This window comes from Cariama cristata, unplaced genomic scaffold (assembly GCF_000690535.1).
Source record: "Cariama cristata isolate BGI_N322 unplaced genomic scaffold, ASM69053v1 scaffold18626, whole genome shotgun sequence".
NCBI lineage: Eukaryota > Metazoa > Chordata > Aves > Cariamiformes > Cariamidae > Cariama > Cariama cristata.
In genome coordinates, this window is record NW_009624014.1 from 4,039 (window position 1) to 26,141 (window position 22,103).

Genomic DNA, 22,103 nt, shown 5'->3' on the forward strand with positions numbered 1-22,103 from the left:
CCCTGAGATGCCAGCACTGCTAGTACAGAGGGTGCCTGACCTCATTCCCTCAGCCATGAGTACCAGGGATGTCCCAGTAATTTTACAAGGTAGAAAAGGTGATGGTCCAACAACACAATACCTTAATCTAAGGCCACGACAGGAAAATCCAACAGTATCTCAGAGCTGTCAGAGAATGGGCAGGTCCCACACATCTTTAAACTAACTCATCCCAACCCTGGTATTTAGCAACAGCTTTAAGGAGTATATTTATATAAGTCTATTTTAAAAACACTATTGCGAAATTTACATGAACACACACAACTTTAGCAACACCATAATTCCATTGGAACATGGCTATTAGCTGCTTGCAGTTTATATACAAAGCTGATTAATTAGAAAGGCTGCTACAGGGAGCCAAGCTTTCTTTCCAGGTTAGCCCCTGGCTAGAACAAGGATCTCCTATACGTTATCTTCTAGGAGTTGGCAATATTAAAATTATGATTTGAACACCAGGGTAAAGCGGTTTGGAAACACTTTGTCTTAATATCAAATTAAAATCCAGTGCATTCTCACTCTCTGCTCTGATGTTATGGATCAGCTGATTGATACAATGTTCTAGGAATTCATGGGAGATGTAAAAAGTTTGGCCAGTAAAAATCCTTTAGGCAAGTTTATCCTGGTGCAAAGTTACTGACTTTAGAGAAACACTAAGCATGAATTTGATCCACAGTAGAATCACAGGCAATATTTTTCCAGAATGTAGGAGTTTCTATTCCATGCTAGCAAAACAATTCAAGTTTTTCATGATCCCCACTTTATAGATGCAGACACAGGTTTGGAGGGAAGCAGTTTGCCAAGCTTGGAGGCAAGGACAGCAACACAGCCCAAAAGAGCTCCAGATTCCTTAACACCTGGCCCATGTTCGAGGTGTGGGACAGCAATGCCCACTTCTCTCTCAGTTCCTACAGTCCTCAACCCCCTTCTACTAAAAAAATACTGTGTTTGGGGAAAGGCTCACAGGAAAATGCCTAAAGCAAATACAACAGGGATAGACACACACACAAAAAGCTAGAATATCTCAAAACAAGGGAAAAAAAAACAAAACTCTTCCTGTTGTTCTTGAAGCTCTTCTTAACTCCTTCCTCCTCTTTTCCAGCTGCAGTCCTGAGTAATGAATGTCTGCCAGATCTGGGTGGCAGCTTCCTCAGACCCTTTCCTTGTGCTTCACGTTAGCCAGTTTGACCATTTCCTGCTCAGTGGCAGGTGGAGAAGGCTCATCATGACATCCAATCATCAGCTGATAGACAATCACTCCAGCAATGGCCCCAAGGAAAGGAGCAACGACTGGAACCCACCACCATTGCTTACCAGTCCTGGAAAATAAGAAGAAAGTGCACAAGGTAAGAACTACAGCCTAAGTATTAGGATATTTGTGTTTGGATCTGGAACAATGCAAGATCTGGTTATCTCTAAGCATCACCATTGACTTGCAAAAGACAATACCACCCGCATATCTGCAGCAATTTCCAAGGCAGATATTGCTGCCCACTGCAAGTTCAGATGACAAGCAATTCAGAATAGTCACTTTCAGGACTTCTGCCCTGTCCTTCCACAAAGAAAGGACAGAAGCAGTTGCAGTGTTTGAACTAGGCAACTTCACTTCCCTCCAACCGCTTGCAGGAGAGCAGGCCTTGACAGTACGTAGCCTGCATTGCTCATGACTCTCTTAACTAGACCCAGCAACAACAAAATCCAAGTATAACAAACACCCTCCATTTTCTACCACCAAAAAAAATGATGACAGGCTCATGTTCACGGTACACCTGAACTTCTCAGGGATGCTTCTAGATTTCTTCCTTGATACCAAAGTTCAGCCACTTGCTCTTACCACATAGAAGCTGGGTAGCTTCTACAATTTATTAAGAAGTCAGAGCAGAGCAAACAATGTCTTTTAAAAATACTTATTCAATCCAAAGATACCTCATGAGTGCTAAGACTCCTTATAGTGCCAGAGCTACCACCTATTTGGACTCAATTTTTTTTTTTCCCCTTGATGCACAAGGTTTTCTTTGGCAAGCACTTACCAAAATACTTCGGTGCCCCAGCCAGCAATGGCTGTGAAGAGACGAGGCCCAAAGTCCCTGGCAGGGTTGACAGCATAGCCAGAGTTGAAGCCCATGGAGGTTCCAATAACAAGGACAACAAAGCCAACTGTGAAAGCCTCCAGCCCCGTGGGGACAGGGTTGTTGTAGGGATCGACAATAGCCAAGACACAAACAATCAGGGAGGCAGTGCCAATGAACTGAGCAGGGAAGGGGAGAGAAAAGAAGAATTTCATCCAGATTAATCTTTTAACCAATTTAACTCCTCTGAAGTCTCATGCATTTAGGACTTATTCTTTACACTGGAAGAGCTACAATAAGTCATCCCATAGCATTATCAGACCACAGTAGACAGGACCCACAGGAATGGGAGAGTGCAATGTGCTCCTCTTGGCAGCCCATAGGCTCGATCAAGCCCTTACCTTTTTCTCTATCCACAAAAGAGCTAAGAATAACTGTTTGAACAGCCAGAAAAGCTGAAAGCATCTTCCTGAACTTGCTTCCAACTCACCACAGCTGGGTGGCTGCTATCCCTCTGTGGCTGATGGCAATTTTAAGGAGGAGACAGTCACCTCCAACACCAACCACCACCCCACACCCATTTGACCTCTGGGTTGCACAACAGCCACAGTAGTACAGTGTGAGTGAGGAAGAGCCATCCTTCCTCACACTGTGGCTCTACAGGGAGCTGAGAGCAAGTAGAATCCTTTCCACTGGTGTCCTGTGGTGTTGTACCACTGGTTAATTAATTAACCACTGGTTAATCCCCTAACACAAGCCTTCTTGCTATAAGGGCCCTTTCTGTCTCTGCTCTTCCTATGGGCTAGTGACATCATTGTGTCAGCTCTAAAACCCTTTCTGAATATCTTCTCTTTAAATCGCAATCTGTGCTCTAACTAAAGGAGATGCCCAGAAAATTTGTCTTCAAATGCATCTTCATCCTCCCAGCACGCTCTTACCTGGTCAAAGAATCCATTCACAGTGTTCAGATGCTGAGATGGGTAGGTGGCAAAGATACCAGCAGTGCCATTCTGTCCTGTTACATACAACTGGTTACTGCCAAAAGCCCAGATGGCATCTGGTGTGGAGGGGGAAGAAAAAAGAAAGGTAAAGAGGTCAGTCATTTTCCAACACAGAGAGAGGACTCTGCTTGGAAGATGACTAAAATGCAGGCTCCACAGAGTCAAGAATACTGAGAGAGAATTCCCTGAGCACCACATTACTAGGTGTTGCTCTACAGCAAATGTTTTTGCAAACACTTATTTGGAAAACTTAGGGTGTGATTCACCACAGCATTTCACCAATCAGGCTCAGATGTAGATGGCCTGAGTCCCTGTTCCTAATATTTCTTGTTTGCCAGGCACCAGGAAAGTGTTAGAGCCAAAAAGTAAACACTAAGGTGACTCCAAAACTCTCCTAAAGGTACCCAAATTGCTGTGGTATCTGTCTTGGTGATATTGCTATGAATCTGATCTGCAGCAACCAGGATTTGGGCTGATCTCGCACTTTCCACTAAGCCAATACACCATTAGTTTCACCACTCAGGGCTGTCTTGTAGAGCAGCCAGTCCCTTGCCTACCACTATGTAGAAGCTGGGTAACTAACCTAGGTGGGCTGTCTCATGTCTCCATGGTCAGTGGAGAGAAAAACAAACACTTCTGAAGACAGATCTTCCATGGTTTCAGCAGCTAAGAAGGAACTAACTCTCTTCTGAAGACGAGATTTCAGCCCACCAACTAGAAGGGAACTGGTGTTGAACTGGAGTCATGATGTTTACAGAGATAAAGGTAGGTCCCGCTGTTTCTTTCTAAAGTGAAAAGCAGCTGGTGCTAGTGCTGGGATGGCAGTTTCCTCCCTTCAGGTGGAAGCTACTATGACCCACGTGTTCTGCTCTGCTGCAGGGTACACTGCTTCTATTGCCAGGAACAGACATCAGGAGTCAAAAAGCCACCCTTGATATTTGAGGAAGAGAAATTTCCAGCACAAGGAGTCAGTTCTCACCCACTGAATATTGCCCTGTGATGAGAAACACCACTCAGGAGGAACAGATCCATGAGTAACTGGATTTCTAGGATGCTCTCCAAGGTATAGAATCACTCTGACAAGGGCAGCAAAAACTGCTAGAAGTCCCACTGTCTGGAAACTAACATGAGACAATGCGGAAGACATCCATGTTGAAGTCTTCATTTTTTTTTTAAACCATGAAGGACAAAATGGCTCTGAAACAGTTCACAGATACAAAATCTCCATCACTACTAGTGTTTCATCAGCATTTCTGGAAGATCTGTTCTAGTTCAGACAGTAGATACAAGAGGGAGCATCCAGTGGTGCAGTGATTGTTACTAAAGGACAAAGACTCACACATTGACAATGCTAGTTGGCCTTCAGATTGATTTGAGCAGGCTTGAACCCATCATCTTGAGAACAGGAAAGCCCTCCCAGAAACACAGGAAGGGGGTTTCTCACATCTCTGCTCTGCAAGAAAATGCATCTCTCCGATCTGGAAACTAGCCTCCCTGCAGCGAGTCACAAAGAGTAGTAGTCTCACTCCAAGAAACACACACACAAAGTTTCTGCACTTACCATAGTACAACCCAAAGACTATGCCAGCTCCAAGGAAAGCCCCCAGGGTTTGTGCTAGGGCATAGATTGGTAGCTTGATCCAGGGTTCCCGGGCCAAGAAGCACATGGCAAAAGTGACAGCTGGGTTCAGGTGTCCACCTGCAGAGAGGTTGGTGTTTAGTGCAGTTTTACGGGCAGAATTTGGATCCCAGAGAGGAGCCAAGGGACACTGGTTTCCATACCAATGCCACATAGGAAAAGTACAGCCACTTAGGCCTACACAATTGTCACAACTGAAATCCAGCCCACATGGAGCCACAACGTACCTGATACCTGTCCTGAGATCAAAATGCCAAGCATCACTGCAAAGCCAAAGGCCAGGTTAACAGTCAGAAAACCTCCATGAGTCCCTCTGCTGAGTACAATCTGTGCAAGGGAGCCACAGCCAAAGAGCTAGGAGGAGAAAAAAGGATTGAAGTTAGTCTCCATTTCACACCAGGGTCAGTTGCTGACCAATGCCTGCAACTGCTTCACTTACACCTGCATGCACCATCATAGCCCATCCATGACTCAGTCTTCAAAGTTTCAACGTTCAGTCAAAATATCTAGGCGTTATCTCTAGGGACAGCAGGGAAGGAGAAAGTACACAGGACAAGCCTATCTCCTGGCAGGGGGAACTGAAACCAGGACCAAAAATCAAAAGCAAGATTGGACCACAGGAGGCTGGAGGTCTTTGTCATGGTGGTAGGTGAGAAGAATCAGCCAGATAGCATCCTGGACTGAGGTATTTACAGTACAGCTGTAAAGATGAGGGATCTGGGTGCCTTGTTGTTAAAAAAGGCTAATAATTGTTTGACACAGTAGCACATAGATTGGCACGGGACAATTTTGCTAATACCTGGAAATACAGGCATGATTGAAGAAGGCCATATTCAGCCTGACATTCATGGAGTCCTCTTTAAGGTGGCACTGGCTGACAGTGAGGGATTGGGGCTGTCTCCTTGAGTGGAGGTGCCTGCAGTTGTCCCAGCCCCAAGGTACACTCTCTGCTGTGGGCACTCTGAGCATAGCCCACACCATCCCAAACCACCTATATCCTTCCTATGGCAAAACCATGTAAGAAAGGATCAGGGCAAGACAGCCAGTCTGTCTCTGCAGCACCAACATGGCGCAGGCACCATCAAGGAAAGTCCATATTTCAGAGAGCCTGCCACCAGCACAGCCAGAGGCTTGGCCTTCTGTCCAAGATCAGGGGTGCCTGAAGAACTTTAAGGCATAAAAACTGTTTCTGTTGGGTGTTAAAGGGTATTTCCTAGTAGCTAAGGGAGGCACATGCTCTTTCTCAAAGATGGTTGCTCCAAAAGGGTGATCTTTCTCTTCCCAACCACATCCAAAAGCCATCCTTCCTATGTTTACCCTTAACAACCCAAACCAATTTCCCCTGGCAGTTCCCTTCAGCACTCATGCAGCTGAAGGCTTTCTGCCTTGCCAAGTCTTTCCTCTACCCACCATGCAATTTAAGGTGCCTTAATCTATATGCTTGTATCTTCCACTGACTCTACCCGAATTGATTCTTGGTGTATACCAGGGATTGTCACATCAGCAAGTACCGAGAGCATCCTTAAACTAGGACAACTTCCTCCCAAAATCCTAAAATCTAGGGATCAAGGCTTGCCTTATTTCTTCTGACCACATACCCATACCTACACACACCAAGACCTTCTGGTTCTGTGATCTCCATCATCCCAGAATTACTCAATTGCTGCAGCAACAGTATCTGCTTCTAGGGGATAAGTCACCAAATAGGCACCAGGGGTAGCTGTCCACCTCTCCTGCTAATGCTGGACATGCCCATTGGGCAACACCCGATCCAGACCAGTGGCAAAGCCAAAACACACCTGACTTATCCCTTCCCATCCCCTTGAGGACTGATGAATTACTAACAAAGCAAACACTGCACTCAGCCTGCTGGGAAAGGAGCAGCCAGGTAGGCTGCAGACTGACTCACGAGGTGGACACTGTACACAGGTGCCTCTTGACAAGAAGCCAGGTCCCCAACACAGGACCTTGTGTAAATAAAAGAAAAAGGAACCTGTAGAACTTGTTAGTTAATGAGAGGGACAGCCAGCACTGCTCTCTATCCGGTACAGTCAGAACAACCCCTTCAGTGTCCTAACCCTGAGCTGCCCAGCTGGGAGACCATGGCAGAGAGATGCCCAGGCAAAAGCAGAATAGATGAGTCTCGTTTATTGTGCAAACAGAGCCATCATTCCCAGATATGCCCAAACCACTGAGGGAAGCATGGCATCAACTGTGCAATACTGGCTAAAGACCAGGGTGACATCTGTTCCTCCCTAACTCTGGATGAGCCCCAGCATGCTTTAGAAAGATGTTTGGAGAAGGTACTCAGCCATGGAGCTTGCCTTTCTCAGGCCATGTAGCACATGAGTCTGACCAGGGAGAGGATGAGCCCACAAAAAGCTGCAGTGGGCATCTGAGTTTGGCAGGGTTAAGCCTAGGCTCTTCCTAGTGATGAAGGTATTTGTATTATTCACTGTGAAAGAACTGGCAGTTCTGCAAGTGGATGGTGGTTGGCTCATTAGCCACATACCTTTTGGTTGCAGAAACCACAAAGTAAAGCTTTCCCCTTTCACATCCCTGTTCACCCACAAAGGTCCTCCCTTAACCTGGAGGAATGCCAGCTCTGCCATTTCTCAAGAGGTTATTCCCCATCCTACACCTGGCAATAGCTCTCCAGCTTCTCCTCAGAAGAGAGTCTATGGGCCATGCAAAAACACCCTGGAGGTACTCCACAGGAGCATTATAATTATTTATCAGATGAGCCCTAAGCACTTTTCGGCTTAATACGGAGTAACAGTAGAAAATTTGACCCTCAGCAGATAAAAAGATTAAGGTGATATTTAGGGACAAGTTTGAACTTTGATACGCGTGTATGCAATTCCATCCTGCACCAGTGGAGCCCACTAAGCATGGAACATATGTACTGACGCATGACATCCATCCATGGCATTTGGAACCAGTTCAAACCATGCTCACCCATGCTTTTGTGGCAAGTGGCTTGACATTACACAGTTTTGTTGTGGTAGTGGCTATCACAATTTTTAATCACACCATTCCCACTTCTGCTATTTGCTAGTTTTCCTTCCAATTCCTTTTCCCAGGCGTATGAGACAGAAGACCCTCAGCATCCATTTTTAAAGTCTCCCTCTTCCAATGCTCGCAGAGAATTGTTGAGGAGCAGCTAGCTTGAGTCAAAAGGCAAGGAAGGTCAAATAAAAGCAATTCAGCATTTATCCCAGTGGCTTTTGAGTCCATGCAATGGATGTAAAAGTCCTTAGGCAATATTATAACACCATGGTCAGAACAGTGGTGTACACTCGCGGGTGGCATGACCCCTCATTCTCTTGATTTTAATAACCTGCCTTCACCACTCTCACTTTTTTTAAAAAATTACTAGTAGAACATCCCAGCTGACAGAAACCCAGGTTAGCACCTCACATGGCAGTTGGTGCAGCAGTCAACTGTTATACCCCTATGACCCACTAGCCAAGTTCAAAAGCATTTTTAAAGTGCTAATAAAGTGATTGCAACAAAGCATTACTCTGGTGTATTAAAGCTACCTTCCTAGGAATTGAGGTCAATGCATTCATTAACCAGTTAAATGGAAGCCTGCTCCCTGTTTCCATATTACTGGCTGTAGCAGATCGAATGGCTTTCCCTGCCAAAAGGGAGCCTTCTCACTCCTCATGAGCTGATCCAAGTCCCTGCACTGTGAAAAATAACAAAATCCATGTTCTGCAGGATCCGTGAGTTGAACTGGTTCAAGGTTGGAGAGCCTGACAAACTCCAGAGGGAGGAGTACTCCCCCCGTACAAGGAAGGGGACAGCCAGAAGCAGCAGCACTAAAACCAGGAAAAGTTAGCAGGTCGCTAGGTAAAACTTCATACTCAGGGAAACCTTAAGCTCCCTGTGTCCAGGGCATGTTTGGAGAATGGCCGTTTGGCTTTGTGACCCAAGGTAAAAACAACTTGTCTCAACAGCTGAACACAAGAAAGCCCCAGAGGCAGTCAGGCTGGTAGGAAAGGAGCTTGGAGGACAACAAAAAGCTGAAAAAGCTAATGAAGAAGCAAGGCCACTTGAGTTTACAGACAGACCTTGTGAAAAGCAGCTCTGTATGTGAGCTCAGGAGGAAGGTAGTGCTCAGCACTCCCCTGCACAACAGCCAGGTTTCTTCCCTTCCTTGCCTCATCTTTTCTTTGTCAGTGCTTTTTCACGCCTTCAGGTGCAACACAAAAGGCCTGGATGCATTTGCTCTTGGACTTCAGACAGACTGATCTCTAAGTCAAGATGGGAAAGTTTTGCTGGCATAGCCCAGGAGAAGTGTTATTACCTGAATTACAACTTTCCTCTTCAGCTAACAAATGAACCAGCGACTAGGCAAGGAGCCTGCTGTAAATCTACCCTAATCACCTTGGTGGATGGGAAAGGCTGCTCAGCCCTTGCTGCACTCTGCTTAGTGGGGAAGACACAGAAGGGCAGTCAAACCATGGGTCTGCTCTGAAGGAAGAGACCCTGAGATATTGATGGAAGATTTTTAAGCATTATGCACAAATAAACACCTCTTTTCATATCAGGCTGAAACTTAGGATTATCCTACAGTCCCTTTGAGGGGGGAGGCTGGGAGAGAGGGAGGGGACAGAGGACTGTCACTTTACAGCCAGTTCAAAACAACCTCCCAACTCCTTGCTTTGACCTGAGGAGAAGAAGGGGCTAAAGGCATTGTAAGTCTCCCGCATGGCTTCTTGCTGCCTTCCCCAAAGAGCAAAACGCAGCTGGGTAGATCTGAAGACAGATCCATCCCCATCACTGTTTCTGCTCAAGCAGTATGCAGAGATCTTCCCCAACTCCATGGCCCATGCAGCCAGGATGACCCCTACCAGCCATAAAGACAGTGCAAGGAGCACCATCACTTTCACCTTTCATCAAAACATCTCTCAAAACAAACAGACCGGTCATCATTTACAATTTGCAAAGCAAGGAGAAACACTAGACCTCACAGTCCAGCTTTCTGTCGGACATGACTGGAGCCATCCTGCACAGAAAAGGTCCTATGGGGAAAGGCAGCAGCAGACGGTCTGTCGTGTTACAGCCCTTTCTGCACTGCATGCTGTCCCAGAGCCAGGCAGGGCTGCAGGACTTGAGAGATAAGAGGGTCAAAGGAAAGTTATGTCACGCATACATCACATGCTACAACAACACTGCACAAAGCTGGAGAGATGAGTGTCACTCAGCACAAGAAACCTGAGCAACCGTCAGCAGAGGAGTTGGGTATCAGAGAAGAAATTCACTGTTTAGCTTGTTCACACACACCAAGAAGCAAAAATGTTCGTTTTGATATCCCTCGTATCCCTCAGATCAGGAGGCTTTAGCTCTTAGAAAGACCTGTACTTCTGGTGGGGTTTTGGTCACAGTGTTGGGCACTCCTGTGGAAAAGCAGGCTCCCTACTGAGGGCAAGTCTTGGTGCCCAAACTGTTCTGTTTGTAGGAGGGAGAAACCTCCCTGCTCCTTCACAGGGACAGCAAAGAGGAACAGTTCTGAACTGTTAATGAAGAGCTTCAACCTATTCTGGTGGAAGAGGTGAGGGAGAGCAGCAGAGCAGCTGTTTCCCACACCTCCACACCCAGCAGCACAGAACCTTTGCAGGAAGAACCAGCAGTGCTCGGCATGCTTACAGCAAAGATTTCCAGCCCCTATTAAAGGCTAGCAAAGCGAAAGAAAAATTTTTTTTTAAATTAAAAAAAAATAATCACATTCTCCAAATGCAACAGGCTGGGTTCAAGAAAATCAGCACAAATCAAATAGTTACTGTGGGAACTGCCATGCCACCCTGGATGGCTGCGGGATGAGCAGTGACTTTAAGCTCTGTGCTGCCAACAGTTAAATGAGGCTCCCTTTGCCTTGATCATCCCAACCATTTTGCTATCTTGGTTTCTGTGATCTGCAATATACTCAAACCCCAAAAAGCTCCCACCTGGCCACAAAGTCAAGGCAGCCCTGATTGAGAAGCAATTAGGAATTGTTTTGTTCTTTCTTTGTGCCTCAACGTCAGTGGATCACAGTTAGTCCAACTTGGAAACCACTTATAAACAGCAAGGCAGTTCTCTTGCAAATGTAAAAACCAAACAGAGCCAGCTTTGGTATTTACAGCCAGCAGAGCAAGGCAAACAGACTGAGCCTTTAAGGGAGGCTCGGAGGCCTGCCACTGGAAATCTGGATTTAGTGAGTTGCTACAGTAGTAACACAAACAGCAAGCAACTCGGAAAATGCCATCAGCATTTGCCTTGCTTAACTATTGCCAGCAAGCAGTGCTCCCAACATAGGTATAAAGTTCAAACCTAAAGTACCACTCAGAAAGTGCATTTTGAACAAGGAAAAAAGTCATCTTAATTATCAAAGGAAAGGTAGAGTCAGCATTACTCTTTTCGTAACAGTAAGGACACTACCCATAGACTAAAACTATGTTGTGCACGGTGATGTACACAGCAAAATCAGCTTGCAAGTAGAGAGCACCTCACCTTTGCACTATTCAGGGCTTGGCTGCCTTAGTTGGATTATTTTTCTTATCTTAAAAAAAAAAGGCACCATTTTGTTTTAGTGTTCATTATCTTTACAACCTCCTTAAAAATAAGAAAAATAAAACCAAGCACCAGGCTCATTCTTAGAGGCAAAGAGACTTTGCAGGTGTCTGAAATGGCTTTGCTCTAGAAGAGCTTGAGAGCACTGCGGTCATTATACAAGTGAAAGGGAAGAGGGGAGAAGCTGAAGCTGTGCCAATACCCACAGAGGGAGAAGTTTTACTTTACACAGTGAAATTTAAAGTAAGCTACAACATTTAAACAGTCACTCACCTTTGGGGCTCGGGAAGTTGATTTCACTGTGAGTGATATCAAACCTTAAAGCCATCCCTAATATTGTTCTCTTCTAGACATACTTGTATTCAGTTAACTCCACCTCCCATAAAGACAGTTTCAGGGATCCCAGGTCTTTCCTCAGGTATTTTATTATCTGAAGCCTATAACAGAAGTTTACTGGGCTCAAACGCAGCCGAACGCATGCACACCCACCTCAGCCTGCTGGCAGGGCAGGCAGCAGGGACTTTTGCAAGGTACATAGTGACAATCTCTCTCCTGGGACTATCCAATTCAAACTACTATCCAGGCCATCTGAAAGGGGAAGAACGTAATCTTCAAGGCCCTTTGTTTCAGGCAGGTGATAAGAAAAAAATGCAAAGGAAACTGAGTGGATGGAGCAAAAAAATTTTTTTTTAGCAAAATATATAAAAAGTGTAAGTGTCGCTTCATTAAGAAGAATAGACTGGGACAGCTCCAAGATGGAAAGGGATTGACTCCCAGCAGACTGATATTGCAGACTTGCTGTCCTGGAACCCATTTCCCTCTCTCTGTACACTGTTTTTGACTGCTGACAACCCAGGAGCATTTGCCATATTTGGGACTTTCCCATTTCTCCCACCAGCCCACCCCATCTTCTCCCACACAGACACAGAGTACCAGCAGCCCTCCATCCACTGCAGAGTTGCTGCAGGAGATCCCAGGTGATCTTTACAAGACCTACAAGATGGAGTTGAGTGTGTCACTAAAACCAGTATTTTCTCTGTTCCCAGCCACCAGCTCAGGAATTCCTGCGTGTACACTTATACACACTTTAAAGCACAGCACGTATGGTGCGTCCGAGGACAAGGCATGCGTTGCCGACTTCTGCCAGTGCAGTATCCAACGTGGCTGATGGGTGCCCATTACCACCCTCTTTTTGGAGGCTGCTTATGATTTTGGACCAAACTCTTCACGAGGCTCTGAGCACATCCCAACTCCTCTCTGCCCCAGAGAGGCAAGACTGCAGGGTAAAGTAGTCTCTGTTGTGCCAACTAGTAGAATCAGAAGAAGAAATAACATTTTTTGGATCATGAGCCCTGTTGAAATCTCAGATCCACATGGCTAAAGGCTTGCCATGTTTCTCAGCAATATTAACTTGGCTAGCAGGAATCGTTATTCCACCTTACAAGTCTTACTTTGCTTCAATCCTGAGACTAAAAGCAGCAACATCAGTGATTCATAGACAGCAACTTTCTACCTGTTAATCACTTTCTTATCAGCTTCTACCCACCTTAATTCCAAATAATCCTTTCTTGAAAAATCAACAGAACTTGTTTGCAAATCACCAAAGCAGGGTCACTCTGACAATAAAGGCATTGCACTGTGCAAAGCTGCTTTCTTTTAAGAGTGGTAGCATTTTACAGGGTCTTAGCAGAGTCCCCCATCCTCCCACACAAGACTCAGTAGCTCTCTCTTCCTCATCAAAAAATAGTCTTATTTATGAAATCATAAAGTTGTGTGTCAGTGCTTTCACGTTGTTCCTCAGTGCTCATGCAGGTTCATGAAGACCTCCTCCATTTCTGCTCCTCCAGCCATTAAACCTCTCCCCAAACAGTCCTGCCATCAGTTACAAAGAGGTGTAAACCCACAGTCACTCCATCAGAACCTGTAGGATTGCCCTGGATTTACCCCACTTCAGAGGAACTTTCACCTGCACATATTCACTGTGTGAACACCAACTAATTTCTGCTGCAACAACACACCAAACCTGTGGTCCATTGGGAAGTCCTACATTTTCAGATGCCCAAAGCCAGATATCTCTGTGCCAGTTTTGCTACACCAGTATTTCCTCCCCAGCCCTCACACACAGCTGTCCTAGCTGTTCACATCTGCCTTGGAATTCAAAGCAAGCCACAGCTACTCAAAATATCTGCAAACTAAGTCACTCATACAGATATCTACCCTGCTTTATCCTTTATACCTCATCCCTTTAGAAACTGAGCACTAAAACAGGTAGAAGAGTTTTGTTGCCATTCACCACTTAGAAACATATCAATTGACAGCTCAGCATCATCACACACACAGCAAGCGCAAGTTCCCGATCAGCTGCCAGCATGGGCTGCTGCGGTGTCGTGCAGCCCCGCCGATAAGACCTGGGGGAACCTGCAACCAACAGTAGAAATAACACTGCAACAGTTTAAGTTCTGGCTACTTCTTCTTCATAGGATGCAAAAGGGAAACAAAGAGAAGGGAGGAAAAACCTTTCACTTCCCTGGGTGATAACACTTTAAGTATTTCACTGCCAAGAAAATATTCCAGGGCAGACAGAAAGGAAGTTTTGCATGAGCTCTACCAAAACACTTGCTGCTTGCACAGAGACATTTTGCTCCCTGCACTTCACAGGTACACAAAATCCCCCAAACACCCAACAAGCTCTGCAGAGCCTACCCTTTGCCAACAACCCCAAAGCTCACCCTAAAGCAACTTGCATCATTTTTTTTTCCTTTGGGTAGGGACATCTTCTCCAGTCCCCTTGCAGCAGGTTGCACCAGACCTGGGCTTATCACCGTTGCAAACTCTGCCAGCAGTGCAGCCCCTTCACTGGGACAATTTCCCCCCACACCCAGGGTTTAGAGAGCATCCCCACACCACAGCACAGACTCACCACCAGGATCAACGTCCCCAGGCACTCAGCCAGTGCTTGCCGCACCAGTTTGTTTCTGATCTTCAGGTGATCCTCAATAGCAGCAAGAACATCCTTTTGCCTTCCCATCACAGCAGACGTGCCCTTCAAGTGCTGTCAGAGAAAAAGCAGGAGCTAACAAAGTCTCAGCAAGGTTTCTTCCCCAGCAGAGCTGCCTTTGCTTATAAGTTCAGCGATCCCTGACACACCTCCTGGGTAACCACACCCCTTCCACCCACTCTTCAAATGCAACTTTCTTTTTTTCCCTCCTTTTCAGCATGAGACAAAGTGAGTGCTTTTCTTCATTTTCTTTATTGCTCACATAGGTTAGTACAAGATTCAGGAGTTTCAGAAGAAGGAGGAATTAAATGTGGCAAAGATGTCTTGCTCAAACCCCTGCTGTTTTCATCACTTACCACCTAAAACATGAGGCCATATCTGCGGCTCTCCAACTTCAGCTGGAGACCTAAAAGCTAAATGCATAGATTCAACAGTGTCTTAACCCATTTGTGTCAGCACAGTACCCTGCTGTCAGCTCGCTTCCCTGCCCAAACTCCTGTAGGATGGCAAAGTGATGACTACTCCTGTGCTGATGCAGAGGCTGCAAGTGCTTCTGCAGCAAAATCATGGGGCAAGAGGGTTTGATTCCCCACACCTGTACTGCAGGCTGAGGCCAAGACACCTCCTGGCTCCAGCAATTACCCAGCTGAAGCTGGTATCACAAAGCAAGACCGGACCTCTGTCCATGAAAATCTGCACCTGCATCCAAGCTCTTGTGTATCCTTACAGTTTGTCTCCCCCTTCCAGGGCTTTGGGAGAGCATTTGCAGCCCAGTCCCCATGAAAGCTGTGAGGAAAAGCCATGGGAGATCCTCAGCGCAGAGCCAGTCCCCGTCCTAGGACTTTGGCAAGGTGCCCACAGACTCACTGAGCCTGGCAGGGACCAACCCTTGCTGACTTTTTGTGCTCAGTAACATCCTGTACCACCCTGGGACAATTCTATGGGACGGCTTGAATGAAAGCCGTCGCAGTCCATACCATCTGGGGTGAGGGCTGCTAACAGGACACGTGCCACTCGTGGCATCTGGTTTCTGTTAAGCGAGTAGTAAAAATTCCCCAGGCTCCTTGACTCACCAGGGCTTGATGAAGAGCAGCAGGGCTGAATTTTCAGGACTGAAGGGGACCCCTTTCCTGGATTTGTTCCCCTGCCTCCTCTGCAAAGCCACAAATGCCTGACTTTTCCTCTTCCCCTTATTTAACCATCAACTTTCCTGTTGAAATAGCAGCGCTTTTAAGTGCAGTGGTGAATGGACCTTTATTTCGTACAGAAACTGCAGCCAGCCCAAGGAGCAGAGTCAGGAATGTGGTTAAGAAAGCAATAAGGTGTGAGGAATCAAATGCAGGGAAAAACTCGGGTCCAAACATAATTACAGGGACAGAAAACTTTCCTCATTACTTTGTGCTCAGGCCCAGTCTGGTATCGCCAGCATCAATAGGGACCTCTGAACTACACCGAGCACTCCATCAGCCCCATGCATGCTCGCTGCAGCTGGGGTTTGCAAACCAGCATTCAGGACACCCATTTTTAATCTTAGCTCTGTATCTACCCCCTCATCCTCTTGCTATGTATCACCCGTGCTGTGGAGGACCCACAGCCACTTCTCTGCCTCGCTTTCTCCTGCACTCCCCCCTCCTTTATACTCTGCTCTGTCCTTTTCAACCTGACCTTATATCAAAGCCATCACAGCCAGAAATGAAGATGTGTACTGGGTTTTTTCCCTTTTGGTAGTTCCTAAGCTCAGTGGGCTGTTTTGCCATTTGTTGAACAACCAGTGTGCAGATGCTGTGTTCTGTGGTGTAGGTTTATTGACGTTTATTTAGGCTGGGTCCTGGATCCCGTTCCTTCCATGGTGGTGGAGACAGGGCCATCAGACTGAGAGAGACAGGTGAGGAGCAAGGGGCATGAGAAGGTGTGATGTTTTCAAGGTAAGTAGGTACATTTCTCCTATCTGCAGCATCTGGCTATGAGTTGAGGATACAGACATTTCCTCATGACTGGTGAAGGGAAGGGAGATGTTTAGGCTGCCAGGTTGATGGTAGAAGATGGTGGTAACAGTAGCATCAAAGCTGGTGCTTGGAAACGTCAAGACAGATGCAAGCCTGAGGAGCAAGGGTGGGGTGGATGCTCCGACCCTGGCTCTGCAACTGACTTACTGCCTGACCCTGAGCAAATCCTTCACCTTTCCACACCTCAGTATGAGTACATTGGAGAGAGTGACATCGGATTCCCTTCTCGGGGCGTTGTGAGGGTGAATCACTGCAGTCCAAGATCCAGTGACTTAAAATGACTAATAGGGACTTATGCAATTGCTTTCCCAACAGACAGCCATGTTTTTATCTAGGAAGGAGCCTGGGGAAGCAACAGTGATGCAATGCTAAAAGAAGCGGAAGATCTTTTCAGAAGCAATAACTAATCAAAGTGCGGGTAAAGGCTGAAAGTTCCCAGTGCTGGACCTTCTCCGTGCCAAAGCAGGAATTACCATGCCACATCATTCAGCTGGACTCCAAGGACACATGATCTAAGCACAAAACAATTAAAGACGTGGATCAGCAGCAACAAGTTTCCAAACAAGCCCATCTCCTACAGTAACTGGTGCACGGGGTACTGGTATCCAACCTGGTGGGTAGAAGAAGTCCATGGATCAACAGAAGTAAAAAAGGAAGGATGTAGTAGAAAGACTAACAAGGTAGGCCCTCAGAGCTGCTGGGATCTCCTAGTGTTGGGTGGACACAGCAAGATGTCCATGCCTTTAGCATTGCCTTGCACAGACATTCAAAGATGTTCTTTCACAGCACAAAAGCTCGAAGAAAGGAAATTTCCAAAACTCTGTCACAAAAACTCACTCCTAGTGGTGGTGCTAAAGCTATTGAAGCCCAAGCAAGGGACTTCTGTTGTCAATCACGGCATGATTCAAGCATCAGGTGTCAAAGTGCCTAGAGTGAACTACCCCTATCAATCTGTACAGTGTCAAAAAATCAAGGCACTGAAGGGGGCAACGTAACACTTTAATTTGTGGAAACTGCTGGTTGCCCAGAGGAATCTCAAAAAGAAAAGGAAGCTCAACTCAGTAGGGAAATCAGAGACAAGATTATTCTGTTGTGCTCCTTCCATAAATATCAATCTTTGCTTCTAGTATCTCTGGACCAACAAATATGGCAATACCTAGAAATAAACCAAGATTTGAACCCATGCCCTCTGACCCTGGTCCAACAGAGCACTTGTCTATAATGTTTGTCACTTTCATATTCCTTTCCTTTCCCTCCTGCAGAACTGTGCAACATTCCACAAGAAACTCACTGTGCTTGGGCTGTTATTTCTAGACAAGATCCAAAACCAACACGGAGGTTCCAAGTTTGCTGTTTGCGTTTCAGCCTTGCCGCTTGGCTCCCTCCTTCATCACTCCACTCCAGGGGAAAGACGCAGGTGAAATTTTAAAGGAAGAACCAATCCTTGGCTGCTCCCCTTCAGCTATGTTCCTACCGGCTCTAGTGACACAAAATAAAATCAGGCTCATAAATTCCTTGGCTTCTGCAGAGTGCTGAATCAACCTCCAGTAATGTAATTTTTCCTATTAAATCCCAAGTTTAACAAAATAACCGGACTTTTTCTGAAACAGCTGAATGGATAAACCTGGACTGATGGATTCCACATCTTGTCCAAGCCAAATTGATTCACCCATCCCAGGATGGATGGTGCAATCCAATAAGGGGAAAAGCATGAATCACACAAACATGTAATGAATCAGTCATTGCACTGATGGCTGGGTTGCCTGGTGCAAAAGCCGTTACGCCAAGAGAGGTCACTAGGTCAAAGCATGACAGAATTCATCCTTGTGAAATCTCCCTTTGGAAGACACCTCTGACCATCTCCTTCCCACAATCTACTTGACAGAGCAATATGTTGACACTTTCAGAAGATTTCATTAAAAATAAAAATTCCAGCTTGCCTAGCCAGGCAGGGTAGGAAGTGAGTGGGTAGAAAGTTCATAAGCTTTCTAAACCACTCTTGCTGGATGGTTGAGTGCAGTGATTTCAACATCCTGCCTTGAATCTCCAGATTTGCAGAACCAGATGTTCACTTCATATCTGGGTCTGCTTAGCCATCCACCTTGAGTTAGAAAAATGGAGAAATTCCTCCAGGGAATGGAGGCAATCTACACAGCTGAGGGTTGTTGAAAGAAACTTAAGGTGAAACTGCAATCCTAATTTAGGTTCCTTGGACATCTGAGAGAGGCCTGGAAGTCCGCAAACCGGGTTTGGACTTGAATTACAATATGGTAATGGGAATAATATTTAAAATCCCTGAAAACAGCTCTTCATTAAGTCCACTCCTTTGTACCAAGTGGAGGAAAGGATGACCTGAGCTGAGTGTATACATCATACCATTCCAAAGTGTCTCATAGGGATGGATCCTCTGGAGTTATATTAGAGCACAGGCCCACAGCCTGTTCCCACTGGTGGTTCCTTGTCATGTCTGATTTCCTCCTCATTCCAAAGCTGGTCCCAATTTGCAGGAATGTAAACATAGTTCATCACATGCCATTCCTATAAAGAAGACATTTTCCAGTATAAGCAGTTGCATACCAGAATAACTACTGTATACTGGAAAAGCACCAATTGCTCCAGAAGAAAGCTTTTTAATAACACATCTGAAAGGAAAGCTATAACAAACAGCTCTCCTGAAATAGGATTTTGGCAGGAGCTTCTCCCATAAACTGCTCTGTGTAGACAATTGTTCTGAGAGCTGCAGAGCCAGTCCTGACTTGGAGACAGTGCTGCTGCCGCGTACCACAGCAGGAGAGTTCAAAGACCCTGAAGGCAGAAGACACAGAAATGGGGTGAAACTCTGGCAGCCCAAGGTGTGAGTCAGGAGCAATGACAAGAACTTTCCCTATGAGGTGAGGATGTGTCCAGGAACGGAGAGTGTGCCTGCTCTCCAACCTAACCACACGTAATCCCAGCACAGATGTCCCTGGGCATCGAAATGATCACTTTAAGAGCAAAAACCACCTAGATGTTATTTTAGATATCTACTCCTTGTGATCACTTCAGAAGCTTCTCTTTTTTGGCTATAAAGGAAACCTAAAACAACTAGCCCAGATGGAGAAAGCTACACATAGTTGGTGTAACCCACCCCCAATCTCTAAGGAGGTACAGACTTGCAAAATACAAAGGTATTTGTACCATAGAGGGGGTGAGGTATATGCAATAAGAGCAGGGAAGCCTTAATACTGTTCCACAATTCACAGCTGAGGCTCTCTCTGCAGTACCACATGAATTTCAGATCACCCATGTTCAAGAAAGACAAATTGAAAGTTGAAGAGGTGCAAAGAAATGTCAGAAGGACAAGGAAGTGAATGGAGTCACTCTATTCCAGCGTGGGCCAAAAGTGCTCAAACAAGGTACTGTGGTGAACCCACAGCCAAGCAGGGACATACCGGTGTTAATACGTACATCAGGAAGCAAAAGAAGTGTTTGTGTCATCACAAGTGCAACTAGGGCTAAACCAGCTGTGGATAATTTTGGGCCGGACACTAGAATCCATAGAAGCATGGATGTTCTGTAGATATTTTCCAGTTCCAAGAAGCTGTTTTCCTTTCCCAGGAGATGCAAAGGCAGAAAGTGTAAGAGTGTTAAATCTGAATGGAGGCATGGAGTTCCCTGAAGTAGTTGACTCTTTTTCCCCAATTTCTGTACACTGACCCCATTCTGTACCCCCAAATCTTGGTTCCCTCATATCATCTCTGTAAGGGAGTTCCTACTAACCTGCATCCTCAGAGAAGACAATCAAGCTCCTGAACTGTAAAAGCTCTGAAGTAAACTACACTCTCTACCTCTTACAATTTCAGGGCTGTCAAAGGACTTTAACTACCAGTTCACCTGGACGCTCCCTAAATCCACCTCTGCAAATGCAAAGTGAGCTTGCCTACACTTGCTGCAATGACAACAGTCTGCTGTCCTCTTTGGGACATTCTTTCTTTCAGCTGACTTTACATCAGCCTGAATCCTGGGGGAATTTCCATACTGGCCTATTTTTTTTTTTCCCCTGGCTAGTTTAAGTATTAAACATCATCCTTAAGCAAACAGGCATTAAGGAACTGCATTGTAATGGGCATTTCTGAGATTCCATAATGCACCAGAGATTTGGCATGGACAAGCCACCTGAGACGAACGCCCGCGGCTGTGGAGATAACAGGGCTGTAAACAGAAGGGCTGGGCTGTGCAGTGGATGCAACACCCAAAGTCTGAAGAGACATAAGCACCCACCTCTCAATTCACCAGGAGAGTCCCAAAGAGAGGGAGAAGTCCTTTACCTGACAGCTTCTGCACAGACAGACATCAGCAGGCATGGGACATGAGCTGGTTTTGGGCGATAGCTTTTAAACTGGTTCTGGAGGCTTCAATGAAGGCTTGATCTCATGGGAAGGGCAAAGAACTTGAGTGCTGTTGTGATGAAAGCCACTGTCTTCCCCTCCCTCCTCTTGGATGAAGTTACATTGGTTGACTGATCCTATGGCTTACCTGGAATATCCCAAGGGTAAAGAGCCAACATTTCCTTAGAAAAATGTCCTGGCCTCTTTTTCTTGGCATGTCCAGAAGGAACAAAAGCAAGGATTTACACCCTGAAAGCCCTAAGAAGAGTCAGCAAAAGTAGATGCCAAAATAGGATGTAGGAGATACTCAGAATTTCAGCCCTAAACTAGGAGCACTGAAATGGGGCTAATCCTGTGTCCGGGAATACATCCATTAGTTCCCATGTGTGGACACATGAAATTCAAGCCCCAGTTTGCTACACGACCCAAGGCATGGATGGGTTTTATCTTGAGAAACCCACTGTCAAACCAAAGTGGTTTGTGGAAGTAGAGGGGATGACATAGCAGGGGTAATCCCTTCCCAGACAGGCAACCCAACTCAGACCTCCCTGATCTCCCCATACCTCTTACATCTGGGGGCAGGGCCAGGTGCTGAGAACAGCCAGCTCAGAAGCCACAGGGGCTGCCTGCCCTGGTACAGGATGGGGGTCCGGGAGTCAGAAACAGGCAGACAGGAACAGATGCTTTCCCGTGAGTCACCAGTGCATTTGTAGCCAGCATTGGCAGCAGCTCCCAATTCCAATCGCCTCCTCCTGGGGTCAGTCACCCCTTTTCCCTTAGACGAAGAAACCTCCAGCCCTGCCAGCTGCCAGCACCCAGTGAGGGCAGGATCAGACCTGAAAGCTGCACCAGGAGGAGGCAAGCACGACGTGTTGTGAAGAGACGAACAAGGGGTCCTCTCCCTTGCATCTCTCTTCTCTCTGGGATGCAGAGGGGATGGATCTCACTGTCCTTGCAGCCCCGCATCTCCCAAGTCCAGACCTCCCGGCCAATCCCCGTAGTGGAGTTCCATACCCACCACAGCTCCTGTTCACTTCCAGGCTGGAGAAGAAGGAGCAATGTGAAGTTGACCAGAGCAGCACTGGGCCAGGGAGCTCGAAAAACACAGACAGGAGAGGTTACCTCTCCCAAGGCTGGCAGCAGCCCTGAGTCTCCCCATCACAGGCACTTTGTTCTACTGTGTATTATGTGGGGTAGTAGCAGTAGGGCAATGCTGCCAAGGTACCAAAATGCCCATTCTGTAGGAAGGTATCTTGCCACACATCCTATCTTGGGAAACCATTTCCCAGCAAAATCTGTCAATAAAAGTCTGTTGTTTATGACTGGGGCTTCCCAGGCCAGGGCTCTAAATTCTCTGGGGACAGGCAGCAACTCTCCTGCTTTGCCTGTTAACCCGCACACCAATGTACCCATTCTTCAGCTCCAGACT

General features: G+C 46.3%; 1 protein-coding gene across 1 annotated transcript; it reads right to left on the minus strand.

Annotated features, from left to right (window-relative positions):
• Positions 1-1,045: 1,045 nt before the first annotated feature.
• On the minus strand, positions 1,046-14,406 carry AQP3 (aquaporin 3 (Gill blood group)). The gene is made up of 6 exons (XM_009703009.1): positions 14,224-14,406; positions 4,973-5,099; positions 4,668-4,805; positions 3,044-3,162; positions 2,067-2,284; positions 1,046-1,355 (listed from the first exon to the last, which is right to left on the minus strand). Exons 1-6 carry the CDS (start codon positions 14,329-14,331, stop codon positions 1,187-1,189), a joined length of 879 nt encoding a protein of 292 aa, XP_009701311.1. The 5' UTR covers positions 14,332-14,406; the 3' UTR covers positions 1,046-1,186.
• Positions 14,407-22,103: the final 7,697 nt, after the last annotated feature.

Coding starts and splice junctions, on each gene's coding strand:
- AQP3 (XM_009703009.1), bottom strand. CDS start 14,331: ATGGGAAGGCAAAAGGATGTTCTTGCTGCTATTGAGGATCACCTGAAG. Junction 4,806..4,972: donor GATCTCAGGACAGGTATCAG/GTACGTTGTGGC, acceptor ACCTCTCTGCAG/GTGGACACCTGAACCCAGCT. Junction 1,356..2,066: donor TGGGGCACCGAAGTATTTTG/GTAAGTGCTTGC, acceptor CTTATTTTCCAG/GACTGGTAAGCAATGGTGGT.